The sequence below is a fragment of the Thalassophryne amazonica genome, chromosome 2 (assembly GCF_902500255.1).
Source record: "Thalassophryne amazonica chromosome 2, fThaAma1.1, whole genome shotgun sequence".
In the NCBI taxonomy this organism is placed as follows: Eukaryota; Metazoa; Chordata; class Actinopteri; order Batrachoidiformes; family Batrachoididae; genus Thalassophryne; species Thalassophryne amazonica.
The window spans coordinates 104,050,033-104,072,067 of NC_047104.1; the positions used below are offsets into that span (position 1 = coordinate 104,050,033).

General features: G+C 42.6%; 1 protein-coding gene across 1 annotated transcript in view; it reads left to right on the top strand.

The window, feature by feature from the left end:
• The window catches only part of stk33 (serine/threonine kinase 33), a 57,119-nt gene extending 35,575 nt beyond the window's left edge, over positions 1-21,544 (top strand). Inside the window, 7 exon segments of the mRNA XM_034163290.1 lie at positions 2,299-2,381; positions 15,133-15,172; positions 15,175-15,219; positions 20,873-20,948; positions 21,040-21,152; positions 21,285-21,370; positions 21,455-21,544. Coding sequence (XP_034019181.1) covers positions 2,299-2,381; positions 15,133-15,172; positions 15,175-15,219; positions 20,873-20,948; positions 21,040-21,152; positions 21,285-21,370; positions 21,455-21,544 — 533 coding nt within the window.
• The last annotated feature ends 491 nt before the right edge of the window (positions 21,545-22,035 follow it).

Genomic DNA, 22,035 nt, shown 5'->3' on the forward strand with positions numbered 1-22,035 from the left:
GGGCGCTTCTCCTCTCCTGGTACCTAAACAAACGCATCAAATATAAAAGACTTAAAACACTCGTCAGGAGTAACAAGTGGCGTGCAAACAGACTGAATTACGGCCGGAGGCGCAGTTTTAATTAAACGCACACCTTTAGGTTTTGGCACAAGTTGTTTCTGTTTTAGGACAACATAATCAGCCACAAGGTGACCAATTTTATGACAATAAAAACACTGCTTTTGCCTTTCAGGCGTGGCACTGACTGAGAAATTAGTCTGTGGCGATTTGTCAGTTGGTTTGGAAACAGAATCATGTATAAAAGTTGCTTTGTGCATAAGCGCAAACTCATCTGCCAAAACCGCAGCCTGCTGGAGTGTAGTTACTTTCTGTTCATTAAGATAAATAATAATACGCTCAGGCAGAGAGTTTTTAAAATCTTCAATCAAAAGCAACTCACACAATGACGCATAAGTGGACACCTTACTGGTGGAACACCCCCTGTCAAATAACAAGCTCTTTTCACGGGCAAAATCCACAAAACTTTGGGTAAAAAATTTCCTTAGCCCCCTAAAACGCTGTCAGTATGCCTCTGGGACCAATTCGTATGTGCGAAGAATAGCGCCCTTCAGTTTATCATAATTTAGGCTATCTGAAACAGACAATGACGCACACGCCTCTAACGCTTTACCGCAGTTTACATTGCAGTAAAATAGCCCACACATCCCGTGGCCAGTGTAGTGCGACCGCAATGCGCTCAAAAGCCCCAAAATATGACTCCACTGTCGCGGAAAACTGGGACAAGCTGAATGTTTTTAGTGACATCAAATGCATCATGTGGACTGACCGTGCGAGGTTCCGTAACCGAACCCCGGACCTGCAGCTCCAGCTGCCGCATTTTAAAAACCGACTCTGCTTCCAACTTTCTCAACTCCACTTTTCTAGTGGTGGCAGCTTCTACCTCGATGCGCTTTAACTCTAGTTCACGTCTGAGCTGAAACTCTCATTCTTTTTCCTCTCTTTTCACTTTTAAGACGGGCAAGCGGGTATAGAAGATGAGTGAATGAATAGTATGAATTCTGATTCAGATTATTGTCATTTAAAGAAACTAACATACAGTAGTGTTCAGAATAATAGTAGTGCTATGTGACTAAAAAGATTAATCCAGGTTTTGAGTATATTTCTTATTGTTACATGGGAAACAAGTAGATTCAGGAGATTCTCACAAATCCAACAAGACCAAGCATTCATGATATGCACACTCTTAAGGCTATGAAATTGGGCTAATAGTTAAAAAAAAAAGTAGAAAAGGGGGTGTTCACAATAATAGCAGTGTGGCATTCGGTCAGTGAGTTCGTCAATTTTGTGGAACAAACAGGTGTGAATCAGGTGTCTCCTATGTAAGGATAAAGCCAGCACCTGTTGAACATGCTTTTCTCTTTGAAAGCCTGAGGAAAATGGGATGTCCACAACATTGTTCAGAAGAACAGCGTAGTTTGATTAAAAAGTTGATTGAAGAGGGGAAAACTTATACGCAGGTGCAAAAAATGATAGGCTGTTCATCTACAATGATCTCCAATGCTTTAAAATGGACAAACAAACCAGACACGTGTGAAAGAAAACGGAAAACAACCATCAAAATGGATAGAAGAATAACCAGAATGGCAAAGGCTCACCCATTGATCAGCTCCAGGATGATCAAAGACAGTCTGGAGTTACCTGTAAGTGCTGTGACAGTTAGAAGACGCCTTAGGATGGGTTAAATGCAGTAGACACATTTCATTGTGCAGGGAACATGTTCTTCTGTGCATATGACAATAAAAATTCTTTGAATCCTTTGAATCCTTGAAAATCGGTTCCAAACCAACAAAATTGATGCCTCACAGATGTGAAGAAATCATGAAAAACTGTGGTTATACAACTAAATACTAGTTTAGTGATTCATAGGATTGCTAAAAAAGCAGTTTGAACATAATAGTTTTGAGTTTGTAGCATCAACAGCAGATGCTACTATTATTGTGAACACCCCCTTTTCTACTTTTTTTTTTTTTTTTTTTTTTTTAGTAATAGCCCAATTTCATAGCCTTAAGAGTGTGCATATCATGAATACTTGGTCTTGTTGGATTTGTGAGAATCTACTGAATCTACTGGTACCCTGTTTCCCATGTAACAATAAGAAATATACTAAAAACCTGGATTAATCTTTTAGTCACATAGCACTACTATTATTCTGAACACTACTCTACACTGAAATGTCTTTACACTAGTATGGAAGTCCATTATGAATTTGTAAAACCCTTCCTTCCTTCCATCTTACAGACATAGTTCATCAAGATCTGAAACTTCAGAACATTCTTGTGAAAAGGCCTCTCAGTGGAGATAAGGACATGATTGACATCAAGGTAAGAGTAAGACACAAACTGGAGAATTTCCACCAGTTATTGATTTTCTCTGTATCTGATAATATTGCCAAAATATGACCTGTCATCTTCTTTTATAGTGCACATTTAAAAATGGAAATTGTAGGTCCTGTATTGTTGATCTATGTGGCAAGGTGTAAAGATGTAGCTCCCCCCAGTAAGGCGGAGCACCAGCATTTGTTAATGCTTTAGGAGGAAATCAATGTTTCATTCAAGGGATCTTCTCATGTGTACTAGCACAAAGGACCATCTAGTTTAGGATGAAAGTTGATCTCACAACTATGTCACATTACTTCACAGGGTGCCGAACTTGATCTAGTTTTTCTTGATTAACCAGGGAGGATTCTACTGTCAGGAGTAGTCTCATCAAAATAGGTAAAAGGCAAGAAAAAAAAAATCTGACAATTGGTGGCAATGTTTCTCTTGGTAGCCATAGTAGAGAAGCTTGAATCTTTGACTGGACTGGGTTGCTTGACGCGAGGACATTTTGCTTCTAATCGCAGGAGTTTCCTCAGCCATCACAGTATGTGGATACCCATGATGGTCCCTGGATAAAGTGCAGAAGTCCCAAAGAACAAAGAGACCAGACAGACGAGACAGAGCCAAGAAGAAGAGGAGTATCTCTCCCTTATTTAGCAGGAGTAGGGGAAAAACTGCAGAGGATCTTCAGACAGCACAAAATCCCAGTTTACTTTAAACCTGTTAACACCTTGAGACAGAAATTAGTTCACCCTAAGGATAGGATCTCTAGTTACAAACAGAGCAATGTAGTGTATTCTATCAGATGTCAGGAAAACTGTAACGAACACTACATAGGTGACACGAAGCAGACGTTGCACAAAAGGCTATACCAGCATCGCAGAGAGGGCACCGGTGGACCTCAGTCTGCAGTTCATTTCCACCTTAAAGACACTAACCACACATTTGAGGACAAGAAAGTTAAAATCTTAGCCAGAGGAAAGAAATGGTTTGAGAGGGGAGTGAAGGAAGCGTTGTATGTGAAACAGTTGAAACCCAGCCTTAACTGGGGAGGGGGTCCGAGACACACTTTGTCCCCTGTTTACAATGGGGTACTCGGGTGAAAGCAGTTTCACTCTTTTGTTCATGGTAATGAGTCATTCACGTCGCCAGGAGAGTCGTCAGGAGAGGCGTCAGGCCCATCTTAGGAGGGGCAGCTGCCCTGTCATTAGGAGGGTGCTAACTAGAGTACAATAGGTGCTAATTAGAGCAATTGTTAGTCACTGCCAATAGCAGTCTGCCTCTCAATAGGAGTGGTCTTGTTAGGTTTAAAACTCCAGCTTTTGCTGGCTTTGGTTTGATCTTCTTCTGTACAAGAGTCAAGGCAGAAGTCAGACTACCAGAGCAAGAAATTTAGCTGAGGAAGCTTCTGCGATTTGAAGCGAAACGTCCTCGCATCAAGCAACCCAGTCCAGTCGAAGATTCAAGCTTCTCAACAACCCCTGGCAATAATTATGGAATCACCGGCCTCGGAGCATGTTCATTCATTTGTTTAATTTTGTAGAAAAAAAAGCAGATCACAGACATGACACAAAACTAAAGTCATTTCAAATGGCAACTGTCTGGCTTTAAGAAACACTATAAGAAATCAGGAAAAATAATTGTGACAGTCAGTAACGGTTACTTTTTAGACCAAGCAGAGGGAAAAAATATGGACTCACTTAATTCTGAGGAATAAATTATGGAATCACCCTTTAAATTTTCATCCCCAAAACTAACACCTGCATCAAATCAGATCTGCTCGTTAGTCTGCATCTAAAAAGGAGTGATCACACCTTAGAGAGCTGTTGCACCAAGTGGACTGACATGAATCATGGCTCCAATATGAGAGATATCAGTTGAAACAAAGGAGAGGATTATCAAACTCTTAAAAGAGGGTAAATCATCACGCAGTGTTGCAAAAGATGTTGGTTGTTCACAGACAGCTGTGTCTAAACTCTGGACCAAATACAAACAACATGGGAAGGTTGTTAAAGGCAAACATACTGGTAGACCAAGGAAGACATCAAAGCGTCAAGACAGAAAACTTAAAGCAATATGTCTCAAAAATTGAAAATGCACAACAAAACAAATGAGGAATGAATGGGAGGAAACTGGAGTCAACGTCTGTGACCGAACTGTAAGAAAGCGCCTAAAGGAAATGGGATTTACATACAGAAAAGCTAAACGAAAGCCATCATTAACACCTAAACAGAAAAAAACAAGGTTACAATGGGCTAAGGAAAAGCAGTTGTGGACTGTGGATGACTGGATGAAAGTCATATTCAGTGATGAATCTCGAATCTGCATTGGGCAAGGTGATGATGCTGGAACTTTTGTTTGGTGCCGTTCCAATGAGATTTTTAAAGATGACTGCCTGAAGAGAACATGTAAATTTCCACAGTCATTGATGATATGGGGCTGTCATTACATCATCAATAAATGCACAAGTTTACGTTGATATTTTGGACACTTTTCTTATCCCATCAATTGAAAGGATGTTTGGGGATGATGAAATCATTTTTCAAGATGATAATGCATCTTGCCATAGAGCAAAAACTGTGAAAACATTCCTTGCAAAAAGACACATAGGGTCAATGTCATGGCCTGCAAATAGTCCGGATCTTAATCCAATTGAAAATCTTTGGTGGAAGTTGAAGAAAATGGTCCATGATAAGGCTCCAACCTGCAAAGCTGATCTGGCAGAGGTGGTGCAACAAAATACTAGTGATGTGTTGGAGCGTTCTTTTGTTTTTCATGATTCCATATTCCATAATTTTTTCCTCAGAATTGAGTGAGTCCATATTTTTTTCCCTCTGCTTGGTCTAAAAAAGTAACAGTTACTGACTGCCACAATTATTTTTCTTGATTTCTTATAGTGTTTCTTAAAGCCAGAAAGTTGCCTTTTGAAATGACTTTAGTTTTGTGTCATGTCTGTGATCTGCTTTTTTTCTACAAAATTAAACAACTGAATGAACAGTCCGAGGCCGGTGATTCCATAATTTTTGCCAGGGGTTTATGGAAACCACCTGGACAACTGAGAGCCTTCACAGAAACATTGTCTTGGTAGCATTGATAATATACTAAGAGTTTCCGTGTATCCTCTGACCTTACGCTATAGTGAGGAAAATAAGTATTTGAACACCCTACGGTTTTGCATGTTCTCCCACTTAGAAATCATGGTCTGAAATTTTCATCTTAGGTGCATGTCCACTGACATAATCAAAAAAAAAAAAAACAGAAATCACAATGTATGATTTTTTTTTTATAATTTACTGCTGCAAATAAGTATTTGAACACCTACCAACCAGCAAGAATTCTACCTCACACAGACCTGTTCGTTTTTCTTTAAGAAGCCCTCTTATTCTGCACTCTTTACCTGTATTAATTGCACCTGTTTGAATTTGTTACCTGTATAAAAGACACCTGTTCACACACTCAATCAATCAAACTCCAACCTGTCCACCATAGCCAAGACCAAAGAGCTGTCTAAAGACACCAGGGACAAAACTGTAGACCTGCAGAAGGCTGGGATGGGCTACAGGGCAACAGGCAAGCAGCTTGGTAGAAGACAACAACTGCTATGATTATTTATTAGAAAGAGGAACAAACACAAGATGGCTGTCAATCTCCCTCGGTCTGGGATTCCATGCAAGATCTCACTTTGTGGGGTAAGGATGATTCTGAGAAAGCTCAGAACTACACAGGAGGATGTGGTCAGTGACTTGAAGAGAGCTGGGACCACAATCACAAAGATTACATTAGTAACACATGATGCTGTCATGGTTTAAAATCTTGCAGGGCAGCAAGGTCCCCCTGCCCAAGCCAGCACATGTCCAGGCCTGTTTGAATTTCACCAGTGACCATCTGGATGATCCAGAGGAGGCATGGGAGAGGGTCATGTGGTCAGATGAGACCAGAATATAGCTTTTTTTTTTGGAATCAACTCCACTTACCATGTTTAGAGGATGAGAACAACCCCAAGAAAACCGTCCCAACCGTGAAGCATGGGGGTGGAAACATCATACTCTGGGGGTGCTCTTCTGCAAAGGGGACAGGACAACTGCACCGTATTGAAGGGAGGATGGATGGGGTCCTGTATTGTGAGATTTTGGCAAACAACCTCCTTCCCTCAGTAAGAGCATTGAAGATAGGTCATGGCTGGGTCTTCCAGCATGACAATGACCCCAAACACACAGCCAGGGCAACTAAGGAGGGGCTCCATAAGAAGCATTTCAAGGTCCTGGAGTGGTCTGGCCAGTCTCCAGACCTGAACTCAATAGAAAATCTTTGGAGGGAGCTGAAACTCCAAACCTGAAAGATCTAGAGAAGATCTGTATGGAAGAGTAGACCAAAATCCCTGCTGCAGTGTGTGAAAACTTGGTCAAGAACTACAGGAAACGTTTGACCCCTGTAATTGCAAACAAAGGCTAATGTTCCAAATATTAACATTGATTTTCACAGGTGTTCAAATACTTATTTGCAGCAGTAACATACAAATAAATTATTAAAAAAAATCATACATTGTGATTTCTGATTTTTTTTTTTTTTTGATTATGTCTCTCACAGTGGACATGCATCTAAGATGAAAATTTCAGACCCCTCCATGATTTCTAAGTGGGAGAACTCGCAAAATCACAAGGTGTTCAAATACTATTTTCCTCACTGTTCTTATATTTATATGAGAAATGGACTTATTGGAGATATATTTTAGTATACATAAGTATATTATTTGATTTTTCTTTGCTAAGCAGCTGCAAAATGCTTTAGAGCATTGCCTTGAAAGAAAATATACATAAGTTGTATGTCATTTATGATATACAACATTATAGAATGACATGATGAATTACGTAGGAGTTGGAAGAAATAGGGATTTTCATTGGGATATTTGGAAAAACAGATTTTTGGAAAAAAAGACATTAACTTATACAATACAGTTTAGCAGTTCTACTTTAACTTTTCAAACAGGCTTGAGTTCATATACTGTTACAGTTTGAACATACAATGCATGCACAGTTATTAGGCAAGTTGTATTTCTGAGAATTAATTTCATTGTTTATCAAATACAGTGTATTTTGTTAATCCAAAATGTTAATAAACCTCTATCATAGATGTTTAACAAAGAAAAAGTGAGGTTTGGCTTTATTTGGGGAATATCTATGTGTGTGTGCACAGTTATTAACTGTTTGTGTGCATGAAAATTCAGTAAGGTATATCTTCTGTTATACATACCAATTCTAATGTAGCACTCTACTAGTGTATATTAAAGTATATATTAAAATATCTAAAAAAGAAAGAATAGTAGAGCCACTTAGGTGCCTGGTCTTGAGAACCAGGGATGGTAGGTTTAAAAGCTTTTTTTATCCCATGGGAACTCTCCCTACTCACCTAAGCTGCTCAAGAATATGGACAGCATGTATATAAGTGATATTTACACAATGAGGGGAGTAAACAACCTATACAAGAAATATAGTTACTACATAATATTATTGGAGTAAGCTACTAAAACCTAAATATTCATACAGGAGAAGATTGTAGTATATGTCTACCTAGTCTGTAGACTTGTTGTAAATCTAAATTATAGCTAGTCGGCTAAGCTATAAATATGGTTACTTTATTATAGAAACAGAAGCTATGATGTAATATGTTTTAGGTATCTAGCTAAAGTTCACCCTGCTAGCTTACTATAGGAAGACAAAATCTATACTACATGCTTTTGCATAATTATTATGCAATGAAATAAAAACAAAAATTTTCCCATCTCACTTTACTATCATTTATTAAAGTATAATAAATAAACAACACAAAATGAACAAATTTCAAAAATATTCAGTGATCAATATAGCCATCCTTCTGCCATGAGCCTTCCATCCATGGATTCTTTCAGTTTCTTGATCTATTGATGATCAACCTTTCATGCAGCAGCAACCACAGCCTCCCAAATGCTGCTGAAAGAAGTTATTTTCCATCACCGTAAATCTCACATATAAGAAGGTCCACAAGTTCTTAACAGGGTTTAAATCAGGTGAGGAAGGGGGTCATGTCATCATTCTGTCATTTTTGAGGCCTTTGCTGGCTGGCCAAGCAGTAAAGTACTTGGATGCATGTGGAGCAAGGACTGCCAATGAATCATCAGAATCTATGTATTCGCTCAAAGACATTTCCCAATGCAGTATCAGTACAAGCAGCCACATATTGATACATTTATGCAGTGATTTGTTGATCCATAGTGAAGTGAGCCTCGTCTTTCACCCTGACAAAAATGTCCCACACAGAATGCTGCTTCAGGCACCTCTTCTACCTGTAGTCACAGCTGCCCTACGTGGGGGCAACACGCTAACAGGTGGCATGTTAGCCACTTGTGGGAGGTCGGGGTTTGCCTGTTTTTTCTCCTACAGGAGCGGTGAATCCTAATTGTCCTTTGGCGGTTGCCTGCTGATGTAAATCATGGAGCTGGTGCTTCTCCTGCAATACTTTAGCATCACAGTTCATGCAGCGAACAAAGTCCCCTTCTTGTTCAAAGAAAGCAGCCCCACACAGCTCCAGCCTTAGCTACAAATAATGGCTGCTGACTGGTATCTGATTTAAAAAAAAATGGGACCAATTAAACTACTTCAGTGCAGAATCTGACAACATAAAAGAACATTAGGATATATGCTGAATTTATTTGTTAAAGTTTAGTCTACTTAAAAAAGTTTAGTCTTCTTCTTTTGCATTGTATGGCTCATGGTAATGTACTAAAGGTGCAGTACTGCCATCTCCAATACCAATTGCAAATTGCAGGCATACTCAATATTGCACTGGACCGTAGTATAATACTACTACTACTACTACTACTACTACTACTACTACTACTACTACTACTACTAAGAAGAAGAAGAAGAAAGCATGATGTCACCCCACCCCCGTCACCTGAAGGCACAGGATCGCCTCCCTCTGACTACTGTTTGTGCGTATGCACCGAACAGCATTTTGGAGTATTTGGCCTTCTTGGAGTCCCTGAATGGAGTAATGTATGGCGCTCCAGTGGGGGACTCCGTTGTTCTGCTGGGGGACTTCAACGTACACTTGGGCAATGGCAGAGACACTTGGAGAGGCGCGAGTGAGAGGAACGGGCTCCCCGATCTAAACCCCAATGGTCGTTTGTTATTGGACTTCTGTGCTAGTCATGGACTGTCCATAACAAACACCATGTTCGAACATCAGGTTGCTCAGTGTACGTGTACAGTGTAAGTGTACGTGGTACCAGAGCACCCTAGGCCGACCGAAGATTGATGATTGATTTTGTGATCATATCATCTGACCTGAGGCCACATGTTCTGGACACTTGGGTGAAGAGAGGGGCAGAGCTGTCGACTGATCACGATCTGGTGGTGAGTTGGATAAGAGGGTGGGGGAGGACTTTGGGCGGACCTGGTAAGCCCAAATGGATAGTGCGGGTGAATTGGGAACATCTAGTGGAGCCCACTGTTCAACAGATCTTCAACTCACACCTCCAATGGAGCTTTTGTAGCATCCCTGTGGAGGTTGGGAGCATTGAACCAGAAAGGGCCATGTTCAAAACTTCCATTGCTGAAGCTGCAGCGGGGAGCTGTGGCCTGAAGGTCTTGGGTGCCTCAAGGGGTGGCAACCCTCAAACACCAATGCTCAGGGAAGCCGTCCGACTGAAGAAGGAGTCCTTCTGAGACGTTATCTTGGAGGACTCTGGAGGCAGTTGCAAGGTCATGACAGACCTGAAGAGGCCCGAAGGGCGGCAGCCTCTGCTGTGCAGGATGTAAAGCAGCGGATGTGGGAGGAGTTTTGAGCAACCATGGAGAAGTACTTTCTGTCTGCACCAAGGTGCTTCTGGCAGACCGTGAGGCACCTTAGGAAGGAAAATGGGGAACCATCAAAGCTGTCTACAGTAACGATGGGTCTCTGTTGACCTCAACTGAGGATGCAATCCACCACTGGAAGAAACACTTTGAGGAACTCCTGTATCAGACCGGAGCACCCTCTATAGTAGAGGCAGAACAAGAAGCTGATGGAGGATTATCATCAGTTTCCCTGGTGGAAGTCACTGAGGCAGTCAAACATCTCTGCAGTGGCAAGGCCCCGGGGGTTGATGAGAACCGTCCAGAAATGCTGAAGGCTCTGGGTGTGGAGGATCTGTCTTGGATGACACGTCTCTTCAACATTGCGTTGAGGTCTGGGACATTGACTAAGGAGTGGCAAACTGGGGTGGTGGTCACCATATTTAAAAAGGGACCAGAGAGTGTGTGCCAACTACAGGGGCATCACACTACTCAACCTCCCGGGTAAAGTCAGGGTGCTGGAAAGGAGGGTTTGGCCAATAGTCGAACCTCTGATTGAAGAGGAACAATACACGCTCCATCCTGGTCCAGCCAGGACTGACCAGCTCTTTACTCTCACAAGGATCCTGGAGGTTGTCTGGGTGTATGCCCACCCAGTCTACATGTGTTTTGTGGACTTGGAGAAGGCGTATGATCGAGTACCCTGGGAGATACTGTGGGAGGTGCTGCGGGAGTATAGAGTGAGGGGGTCCCTTCTCATGGCCATCCAGTCTCCGTACTCACAAAGCGAGAGCTGTGTTCGGGTGCTCGGCAGTAAGTCGGACTTGTTTCCGGTGGGGGTTGGCCTCTGCCAGGGCTGCGCCTTGTCAACAATGCTGTTTGTGATATTCATAGACAGGATATTGAGGTGCAGTCAAGGGGAGGAGGGTTCCAGTTTGGTGGGTTCAGGGTTTCATCACTACTTTTTGCAGATGATGTGGTCCTTTTGGCTTCATCGGCCTGTGACCTCCAACACTCAGTGGTTCGGTTCGCAGCTGAGTGTGAAGCGGCTGGGATGAGGATCAGCAGCTCTAAAACTGAGGCCATGGCTCTCAGCAGGAAACCGACGGATTACCTACTCCGGGTAGGAAATGCGTTCTTGCCCCAAGTGAAGGTGTTCAAGTACCTCGGGGTCTTGTTCATGAGTGAGGGGACAACAGAGTGTGAGATTGTCCAGAGATCAGCGCAGCAGGGGTGATATTGCATTCGCTCTACCGTACTGTTGTGACAAAAAGGGAGCTGAGCCAAAGGCGAAGTTCTTGATCTACTGGTCAGTTTTCGTTCATACTCTCACCTATGGTCATGAGGGTTGGGTCATGACCGAAAGAACTAGATTGTGGGCACAAGCGGCCGAAGTGGGCTTCCTTAGGAGGGTGGCTGGTGTCTCCCTTAGAGATAGGGTGAGAAGGGGAGCTTGGAGTAGAGCCGCTGCTCCTTCACGTTGAAAGGAGCCAGCTGAGATGGTTTGGGCATCTGGCAAGGATGCCCCCTGGGTGCCTCCCTAGGGAGGTGTTCCATGCACATCCATCTGGGAGCAGACCCCAGGGAAGACCCAGGACTAGGTGAAGAGATTAAATCTCCTCACTGGCCTGGGAAGGCCTTGGGATCCATCAGTCACAGGTGGTCAATGTGGCCCAGAAAAAGGAAGTCTGGTGTCCCCTGCTGGAGCTGTTGCCCCCGTGACCCGATCCCAGATAAGCGGTTGAAGATGATGTGAACAATAAAGTTTTGTAGTATTATTATAAAAGCACAACCTGTTTATTTGATCCTATAGCAACAAAACTGTTTAAGGACCTGTGGTCCACTCTTGGGCCGACTGTGCTGGAAATTATTCATCTTCTTTCACTTCTGGATCTGTTCCTAAATGTTTAAAATCTGCAGTGATTAAACCATTACTTAAGAAACCTAATCTGACCCTAGTGTATTGAAAAACTATCAGCTGATATCAAATCTATCATTTTTCTCTAAAATTCTGGAAAAAGTGGTGTCACGGCAGCTCATAGACTATCTTTCTGAGAATAATCTCTTTGAGCCACTGCAGTCTGCTTTTAGAAAATATCATTCCACAGAGACAGCTCTCACTAAAGTGGTGAATGATCTTCTGCTTACAATGGATTCGGACACCACTACAGTTCTGTTGCTGTTAGATCTCAGTGCTGCATTTGATACAGTGGATCATCATATTCTACTTGATAGGCTGGAAAATCAATTTTGGGATTACTGGGAGTTCCCTTGCATGGCTGACGTCATACTTGACCAGTCGTTTTCACTGTGTTTTGTACAGTAACACTACCTCTAACCTCAGTGACATGAAATTTGGGGTTCCACAGGGGTCTGTCTTAGGCCCCCTGCTTTTCTCCCTTTATATAGCACCCCTTGGGCACATATTGCAGCGTTTTTGGGATTACCTTTCACTGCTATGCAGATGATACTCAATTATACATGCCAATAACTGCTGGTAATCTCGTTCACATAAAATCCTTAGAAGATTACCTTGCAGCAGTGAGAAGGTGGATGTCTAGAAACTTCCTACTTTTAAACTCTGATAAGACTGAAATGATGGTCTTGGGTCCAGTGAGACATCGGCATCAATTTGACCAGTTAACGCTCAGCCTTGGCTCGTGTGTCATACATCACACTGACAAGTGAGGAACCTAGGGGTAACTTTTGATCCTTCGTTGTCCTTTGGCCTCCACATTATAAATATTACTAGGACTGCTTTCTTCCCCCTGCGAAATACAGCGAAGATTCGTCCCATCCTGTCTATGGCTGATGCTGAGACCCTGATCCACTCACACATTTATCTCTTCTAGATTGGACTACTGCAATGTTCTATTTTCTGGTTTACCGCGTCTAGCATTAGGGGTCTCCAATTGGTTCAAAATGCTGCAGCCAGACTTTTGACACGAAGCAGAAAGTACAACCACATATACCCATTTTGGCATCCCTTCACTGGCTTCCTGTCCCAGTGAGATCAGATTTTAAGGTTCTGCTACCAACCTATAAAATTATTCATGGACTGGCACCTCCCTACCTAGCTGACCTAATTAAACCTTACGTACCAGCCTGGGCTTTACGTTCTCAGGGTGCAGGACTACTTTGTGTCCCTAAGGTGAATAAGAAGTCTGCGGGTCACAGAGCTTTCTCTTATCGTGCCCCTGTTCTGTGGAATGATCTCCCTGCGTCAATAAAACCGTCAGATTCTGTGGAGATTTTCAAGTCCAGACTTAAGACGCACTTATTTTCCCTTTCATATGGCTAGCATACTGGTACAGTTTTGTTTTATGCTTTTTACTCTTTTAATTCATTTATTAGTAATTGGAGCGGGTTGCGGCCATCAACTTTACCTAAATTCTGGGTCTTTTAGTCAAGTTTAGGGCTAGTGGCCGGCGATCACCTTAGTATTTCTCTGTTTTTCTTGTTGTTTAATGCTGGCAAATTATACAGTATTTTTGTCTTTCTAATGCCTGATTCGGTTTTTTTCTGTTTAAGGTGCAGCTCCATCCAGAGATGGGAGTTGTATTTGTGTTGGGTTGGTAAGGTTAGACCTTACCTGTGTGAAGTGCTTTGAGGCAACTCTGTTGTGATTTGGCGCTATATAAATTAAAATAAATTGAAAATTAAAAATTGAAATTATTATAGGAAAAAACAATAAACCAGATTCTAGTGAATACATAAGGAATATAAATGAAATATTGATATATTGCTATAACAAATTGGATGTTAATGACAGTGGAGCATTGTCCTGCATTAAAACCATGGCCTTCTTGAATGATACAAACTTTTTCCCATCCCACTGCTTGAAGAAAGTATCTTCTAAACCTGGCATTAGGCTTGGGAGTTGATTTTAAGTCCAACCAGAAAAGGTCTAAACCGCTCATCCTTGATAATAGCAGCCCATACCATTACCACTCCTCCACCTTGGTGGTGTCTCACTTGAAGTTGTGTCCATTAGTGATCGAGCCACATGCCCACCCATCTGGTCTCTCAAGAGGGCATCCTTATTTATTATGTCCGTAAACCTTTGAAAATCTCTCCAGATATTTCTTGGCCCAATCTTGAAGTTTCAACTTGTGAACTTGTTCAATGGTGGTCATGTTTCAGCCTTCCTTATCTTGGCCTGTTTCTGAGCACTGAAGTTCTTCTACTTCTCTCCAGGTAGGTTGCAGTTCAGGAATATGGTGACACAATTCCTAAACTTTTTTTTTTTTTAGTTTCATCTTCTCTGCGGTTTTCTTATGACCCTGTTGACAATTTGCAACAAAATATTCGACTGTTCGGTGATCTTGCCTCAGTAGCTTACCTGTTGTATTTCTAAGGTGTTGCAACCCCCTAAATTAATTTTTCAAATTTGACTTTTCAGTGTCTATTAAAGCTCCTTTTTGGCCCATTTTACCTGATGTTAAAACAAACAAACAAAAAACCTGCCTCATCATTATGCACACAGTCATGTTGGGTGTGAACCACTTTGGGCCACATGCTCCCTCATTACACAAATACATATTACCTAAGAATGCTTAAATCAGTAAGCATTTGGGTTTGTATGGCTTGAAGATAGAAACTATGCAGAGAAATCATGATAAGTTCAGATTATTCACTTGTCTTAATAACTGTGAACATAGTATATAATACGTAGTATCGACTGATTGTACAGTACCTGCCAGGACTGCAATGCACACTACAGTACCAATTTGGCACAATGTATTGATCCTTGGGACAGATGTCTTGGGGATTTTTTTTTTTAGTTTATAATTTTTATGAGGGGTGATTTATAATGTCACCCTTTTATATCAAACGGCTTAGGTTAAAAATAAGATTGCCTGTAAAAGCAAAATATTTTGTGCTCTGTTGGTATGTGTAAATCATCATTGTGTGTCTTGTATATCTTTGTTTTTTCTACCTAGGTGTCAGACTTTGGCTTATCAGAAAAGATGGGTGGTACTGGATTGAGAATATGCTGTCAGGCACCCGTGGAACTCTTATGTACATGGGTAAGAAACTAAATTGTATTTTTATTGCATATTACTATTATTATTATTATTATTACTACATGTAATAATAATAATAATAGTAATAATAATGATGATGATGACAATAATAATAATTTTATTATAAAGCACATTCAGAAATTCAAAGTGATGTACAGCAAAACCATAAACAATACACAAAAGGCATATTAACCATCATGTTCTGAAGTTCCAGAACCACACACAAAAATGGCTCTCTACGACTACAGGGCACATCCTGGCACATAAGGCTTGAATAACTCAGCCAGATCAGAGGGTGCACAGCCACTCGTTATCTTTTAAACCCAACAACGGAACCTTACTAGTCTGCCATCATGTGAACTTGTAACCAGGAAGATATCTTAACACAGAGAAGATATGATCACTGTTATAGGGGAGAGGAGGAGGACTCTCATCTTAATGTCTTAATTTCTCAAACTACTCAGTGCAGTTTTGTATTTGAGTGTCTTGAGGATAGGAGCCTATCCCAGCATATATTGTTGGATGAGGCCAATGCCTCTTCCACTTTCAAAAAACGAATGTAAACTGAATGGACACCATTGTTTCCCTTCAAACAGAACACCATGGAAAAAGTTTACAATCCTGTAATTATGAAGTGTTAAAGAGGAAATCAGTAATGGCTGGAGGATGAGCTGATGACTCACAAACATGACAAACAAATAGATACATAAACATCTGTCATGGAGGCAGACAGAAAATGGAGCACGGGGGAAATTAAGAAACACCCACAGAAAAAGGAAACCTGACAGTAAAGTCAGCAAGTCATTCTTTTATTCATTTTCCATATCCTCTTACTCCAATGAAGATAGAATTAAAAGATACAATAAAATGGAAGGAACAAGCCCACACAAAAATAAATAAATAATAACTGCAAACTAGCTGCTAAAGCACATTCTCCCTCCTGCTCCTCCCAGCAGAGGCCTCGTTAAACAGCCTGATGGCACACGGAACAAATGAGTTCCTCAGTCTCTGTGTAGAACATCTCAATGAGAGAAATCTCAAGCTTACTGAGCTCTCTGGATGGAGAAGACAGAGTTCAGAGGGTGACTCTCATTAGACAGGATGGCATGGGTCTTTGTTCGTGTTCAGTGCTCCACCACTGTCTCCACAGAGTCCAAGCCCAGACCCACTACAGAACCGGCCCTCTTAATGAGCCGGTTCAGTCGATGAATGTCCTTCTTAAAAGCACTGCCCTCCAACACACCGCGGCATAAAAAGAACACTGGACACAATAGCCAGATAAAACAGGTGCACTAACTTAGGGCAGACTCTGAACGAGGCCAGCCTTCTGAGAAGATACATTCTGCTCTGGCCCTTCTTATAAACAGCGTCCATGTTGGCTGCCCAGTTCAGCTTATTGTCCAGATGTAGTCCCAAGGTACTTATACGTGGAGACCACCTCCACCTCCATTCCACCGATGTTAATGGGCAGCAGAGAGGGTGGCGTCTGGCGAAAGTCCAACACCATCTCCTTTGTTTAAGTGGTGTTCAGCTGGAGCGTATTCAGCCGGCACCACTGCACAAAGTCCTTCACCAGGCTCTGTACTCCCTCTCGTCCCCCTCCCGAATACATGCCACAATTGCAGTGTCATCTGAGAACTTCTGCATGTGACATGTATTGGAGTTGTAACGAAAGTCCATGGTTGTAGAGGGTGAAGAGGAGAGGAGAGAGCACTGTGCCCTGAAGTGCTCCGTACTGCAAGTCAGAGTTGAAGAACTGCAGTCCCCCACCCGGACAAACTGCGGCCTATTGGTAAGGTAGTCCGAGATCCAGCTCACTAAATGGGGGTCCACAGCCATGATGTTGAGTTTATCCTGGAGAAGGCTGGGGTAGATGGTATTAAAAGCACTGGAGAAGTCAAAAAATAGCATTCTCACAGTGCATCCCCTCCCATCCAGGTACTTAAGAGTACTATGTAGGAGGATAGAGGACCACATCCTCAACACCCACCCTCTCCCGGTAGGCAAATTGGAGAGGATCCCTCACTGCCTGCACCTGGGGCTGCATGAACTGCAGAACCAGTCGCTCCAATGTTTTCATCACGTGTGACGTGAGAGCGACTGGCCTGTAGTCATTGAGCTCCCGAGGGCGACTGATCTTGGGAACTGGCACAATACAGGATGTTTTCCATAGTAAGGGAACCTTCTCCGGCCGCAGACTCAGGTTGAAGACCCGTTGCAGCGGTTCTCCCAGCTCCACAGCACAGGCCTTCAAGAGCCTCGGACAAACCATAGCGAGCAAGTCTCTTTTTTAAAAATGTCTGCCAGTCCAGAGGTAGTTCTCCCAGTCTTCTCATGACATTGGACATTGAAGAGCAATCTCATCTGTCACAATCCATCATATTCAGGTGTACCTGACAGTATTCCCTTCATAGACCAGCAGTTTTCCACTCATGCTAGAAACAGTTTCAGCTAGGTTTTGCCTACCCTTTCTTAGATCCTTTTCCTCAAGCCAGGCTTGGGATGGCAGTTCCTTGGTGAGTGCCTGGTAGCCAGGACTTAAACCCTGATGCCCAGTGAGGCTTATCTAAAGTCGCAAAACGGAGATATAGGCTCTCCTCCCACAAGAATAGCCACAGGGTTTGTGTCCAGTTTTTATCAGCCAATGGGTTGGGAAGGATCCTTGGTATGTTCATACCCTGCTCTCAAAGCAAGTTGATATTTGGGGATCACCTTGGCTGTAAGAATGTCACTGTCAGGATAAGAGAACCTCTCAGCAGGTTTAATACTTCTACCACATGCAGATATACTGCTGATGGCCAGTCCAGGAAGTCAGTGAAGGGCTGGATCTAAGGCCCAAACCCAATACCCTCATTTTGCCCACTTCACCCTTTCCCTTCATTTGGCACATTTAAGGGTGAAGTTGTTGGGTGAACGGAGAGTATTGGGATTGGGCCTAAGTCTTGACCCAGAATGATCACAAACTCAGAACCACTGACTCCATCATCTTCTCCATTGGTGCAACTGGGGCCTCCAGTGGTTCAACCACAAAGTCAAAGTTAGTGAAAAACACAGTCACTGGACTCCGCAACCTGACTCTCACTCTCAGGGTTGGCTCTCACTGCGGTATTGTATCACTTCCTGTTCCGGAGCACAGCGGTGTTTTGCTGTATCTGTCAGCTGTTAATCTGCGCGGTTAGATTGATCTAGTTACCTAGATAACGATTTGTTTCACAGTGTAATCTTCACGTGCCTTAACTAAAGCACTCCCTCTGCTGAATCACCTCTAAATTATTTACACATTATTCACTTTGTGTGTTTTTAGGAATCCGCTAGCTTAGCGCAGCTACTAGCTCTTAGCCGGTTTAGCATGGCGGCTTCTCCTGTCTCTCCCGCACTTTCTGCTCTGGGTGTGAAATGTTTAGTTATTCCTCGGCCTCCTTTATCAGTAATGGTACTTGTAATAAGTGTAGCTTATTCGTAGCTTTGGAGGCCAGGCTGGGCGAATTGGAGACTCGGAATCGGAGATTCTACAGCTAGCCAGGCCCCTGTAGTCGGTGCGGACCAAGGTAGCTTAGCCGCCGTTAGTTTCCCTCTGGCAGATCCCGAGCAGCCGGGAAAGCAGGCCGACTGGGTGACTGTGAGGAGGAAGCGTAGCCCTAAACAGAAGCCCCATGTACACCGCCAACCCGTTCACATTTCTAACCATTTTTCCCCACTCGACGACACACCCGCCGAGGATCAAACTCTGGTTATTGGCGACTCTGTTTTGAGAAATGTGAAGTTAGCGACACCAGCAACCATAGTCAATTGTCTTCCGGGGGCCAGAGCAGGCGACATTGAAGGAAATTTGAAACTGCTTGCTAAGGCTAAGTGTAAATTTGGTAAGATTGTAATTCACGTCGGCAGTAATGACACCCGGTTACGCCAATCGGAGGTCACTAAAATTAACATTGAATCGGTGTGTAACTTTGCAAAAACAATGTCGGACTCTGTAGTTTTCTCTGGGCCCCTCCCCAATCGGAAATCAGAAATTTGTAGAAGAGACGGCATCCATCCCACTTGGATGGAGCAGCTCTCATTTCTAGAAATCTGGCCAATTTTCTTAAATCCTCCAAACCGTGACTATCCAGGGTTGGGACCAGGAAGCAGAGTTGTAGTCTTACACACCTCTCTGCAGCGTCTCTCCCCCTGCCACCCTCATTACCCCATCCCCGTAGAGACGGTGCCTGCTCCCAGACCACCAATAACCAGCAAAAATCTATTTAAGCATAAAAATTCAAAAAGAAAAAATATATAGCACCTTCAACTGCACCACAGACTAAAACAGTTAAATGTGGTCTATTAAACATTAGGTCTCTCTCTTCTAAGTCCCTGTTAGTAAATGATATAATAATTGATCAACATATTGATTTTCTGTCTTACAGAAACCTGGTTACAGCAGGATGAATATGTTAATTTAAATGAGTCAACACCCCCGAGTCACATTAACTGCCAGAATGCTCGTAGCACGGGCCGAGGCGGAGGATTAGCAGAAATCTTCCATTCCAGCTTATTAATTAATCAAAAACCCAGACAGAGCTTTAATTCATTTGAAAGCTTGTCTTAGTCTTGTCCATCCAAATTGGAAGTCCCAAAAACCAGTTTTATTTGTTGTTATCTATCGTCCTCCTGGTCGTTACTGTGAGTTTCTCTGTGAATTTTCAGACCTTTTGTCTGACTTAATGCTTAGCTCAGATAAGATAATTATAGTGGGACCTGTGGAACCAGCTCCCAATTCGGATCAGGGAGACAGACACCCTCTCTACTTTTAAGATTAGGCTTAAAACTTTCCTTTTTTGCTAAAGCTTATAGTTAGGGCTGGATCAGGTGACCCTGAACCATCCCTTAGTTATGCTGCTATAGACTTAGACTGCTGGGGGTTCCCATGATGCACTGAGTGTTTCTTTCTCTTTTTGCTCTGTATACACCACTCTGCATTTAATCATTAGTGATTGATCTCTGCCCCTCCACAGCATGTCTTTTTCCTGGTTCTCTCCCTCAGCCCCAACCAGTCCCAGCAGAAGACTGCCCCTCCCTGAGCCTGGTTCTGCTGGAGGTTTCTTCCTGTTAAAAGGGAGTTTTTCCTTCCCACTGTCGCCAAGTGCTTGCTCACAGGGGGTCGTTTTGACTGTTGGGGTTTTTACGTAATTATTGTATGGCCTTGCCTTACAATATAAAGCGCCTTGGGGCAACTGTTTGTTGTGATTTGGCGCTATATAAATAAAATTGATTGATTGATTGATTGACTGACCAAACACCCGGTCCATGCAAACACTGAGCACAGGAGGAGCCACAACACATCACTCACAGTGGCAAGAATTGACTGTGAATAAGTCAGAGACTACACCTCCACTCCACGCAGCAATGAATGCCAGTCTATGTCAGTCAGCCAGCTAAGATGTGCAGGAAGTTAGTCAGGATCCCCTGAATTTTCAGGTTGTGCCATAAAGAAGCCTGATCAATCAAATGAAAGGCTTTGTGATTATCAACATAAGCCACAAAGAAGCCCTGCTGATATTGATGTGTTCAGTGGGGCAGAATGGGGTTGATGGCTGACAAGAAAAAAAAAAAAACAATATGTGGCTCACTTCTAAATATCCATGACAAATGAAACAATATGTTTGTGGTTTTTCAGCACCTGAAAAGATGAAAGAACAGCCTTTCAGCAAGCAGTGTGATTTGTGGAGCATAGGAGTCATTATGTACATGTTGTAAGTGGACAAACTTCCCAACTAATGCATGTGTTGTGGTTTTATTTCAATACTGGACAGAAATCGGAGTCTGTCCTGTCTGTCCCTATAGACTATGTGGGGAGCCACCGTATCGATCCACTCAAAAGGAACCGCTACTTAAGGAGATAAGTGAGCAAAAAGTCAAATTTACTCATTCCATCTGGAACACAGTCAGTGATGAAGGTGACACTCATTCTTAAATAAATGTACTTATGTATATTGAATGTCAGCATTATATCTCCATGCACAAGAGGAGCTAGAGATGGAGATTGTTTTGTCTGGATTATTGTAACTAATTTGATCCTGTATCAACAGCAAAAAATATTTTGACTTCCCTTCTGAAGGAAGACCCTGGGGACCGCTTATCAGCTGGTCAGCTACTGGACAGCCCATGGATTACAGTAAGGCTCATTGTTTTAGCTTCATTCGTGAAATTCAATGGATGAGTACCAGAAAGATCTCTTATCGGGCACTTTGTCCACCAGGGTGAGAATCGTATGTTGGCAATGCAGCCCAATTCAGTGGTGATGATGAACCAGGAGCTCTTTTATCTTTCTATCTTTTGCCTCCTCTAGACAACCACATGAGAACTGTCCATGGAGGGCTTGTGGAGTTTTTGGTCTGTGGATGGGAGGGTGTGTGGCCTTCTTGCATTTTAATTTCATGTTGTTTAGTTATTGTAAATTCTGTGTAGGTTTTGGAGTGCAGGTGGGGTTTGGGCATGAGGAACAAAATGGGATCTAAGGATTCCCTTGCTTCCTGCTTCCCTATATTGTGACTCCTTTGCCACAACACGCATCACATTTTTAATTGCAGCAAATTTGGCATGCACACCATATGCATGGGGGGTGGGGAGAACAGGGGTGGCAGTCTGCCTGTTGTCTCCAGGAGATGGGTAAGCACAGCAGCTTGCAGCTTCTGAATCAGCTGATTGCCATGCACTATTGACCTCTTGCCTTCTTCAAAGTTTTGGTAAATTTTCAAATTTTAAAAATGTTTTGTGAATCCTCAGCACCCTTAGGACCTTCAGCAATGTATTCTATATTCATACAGAGTTATAAGGCAT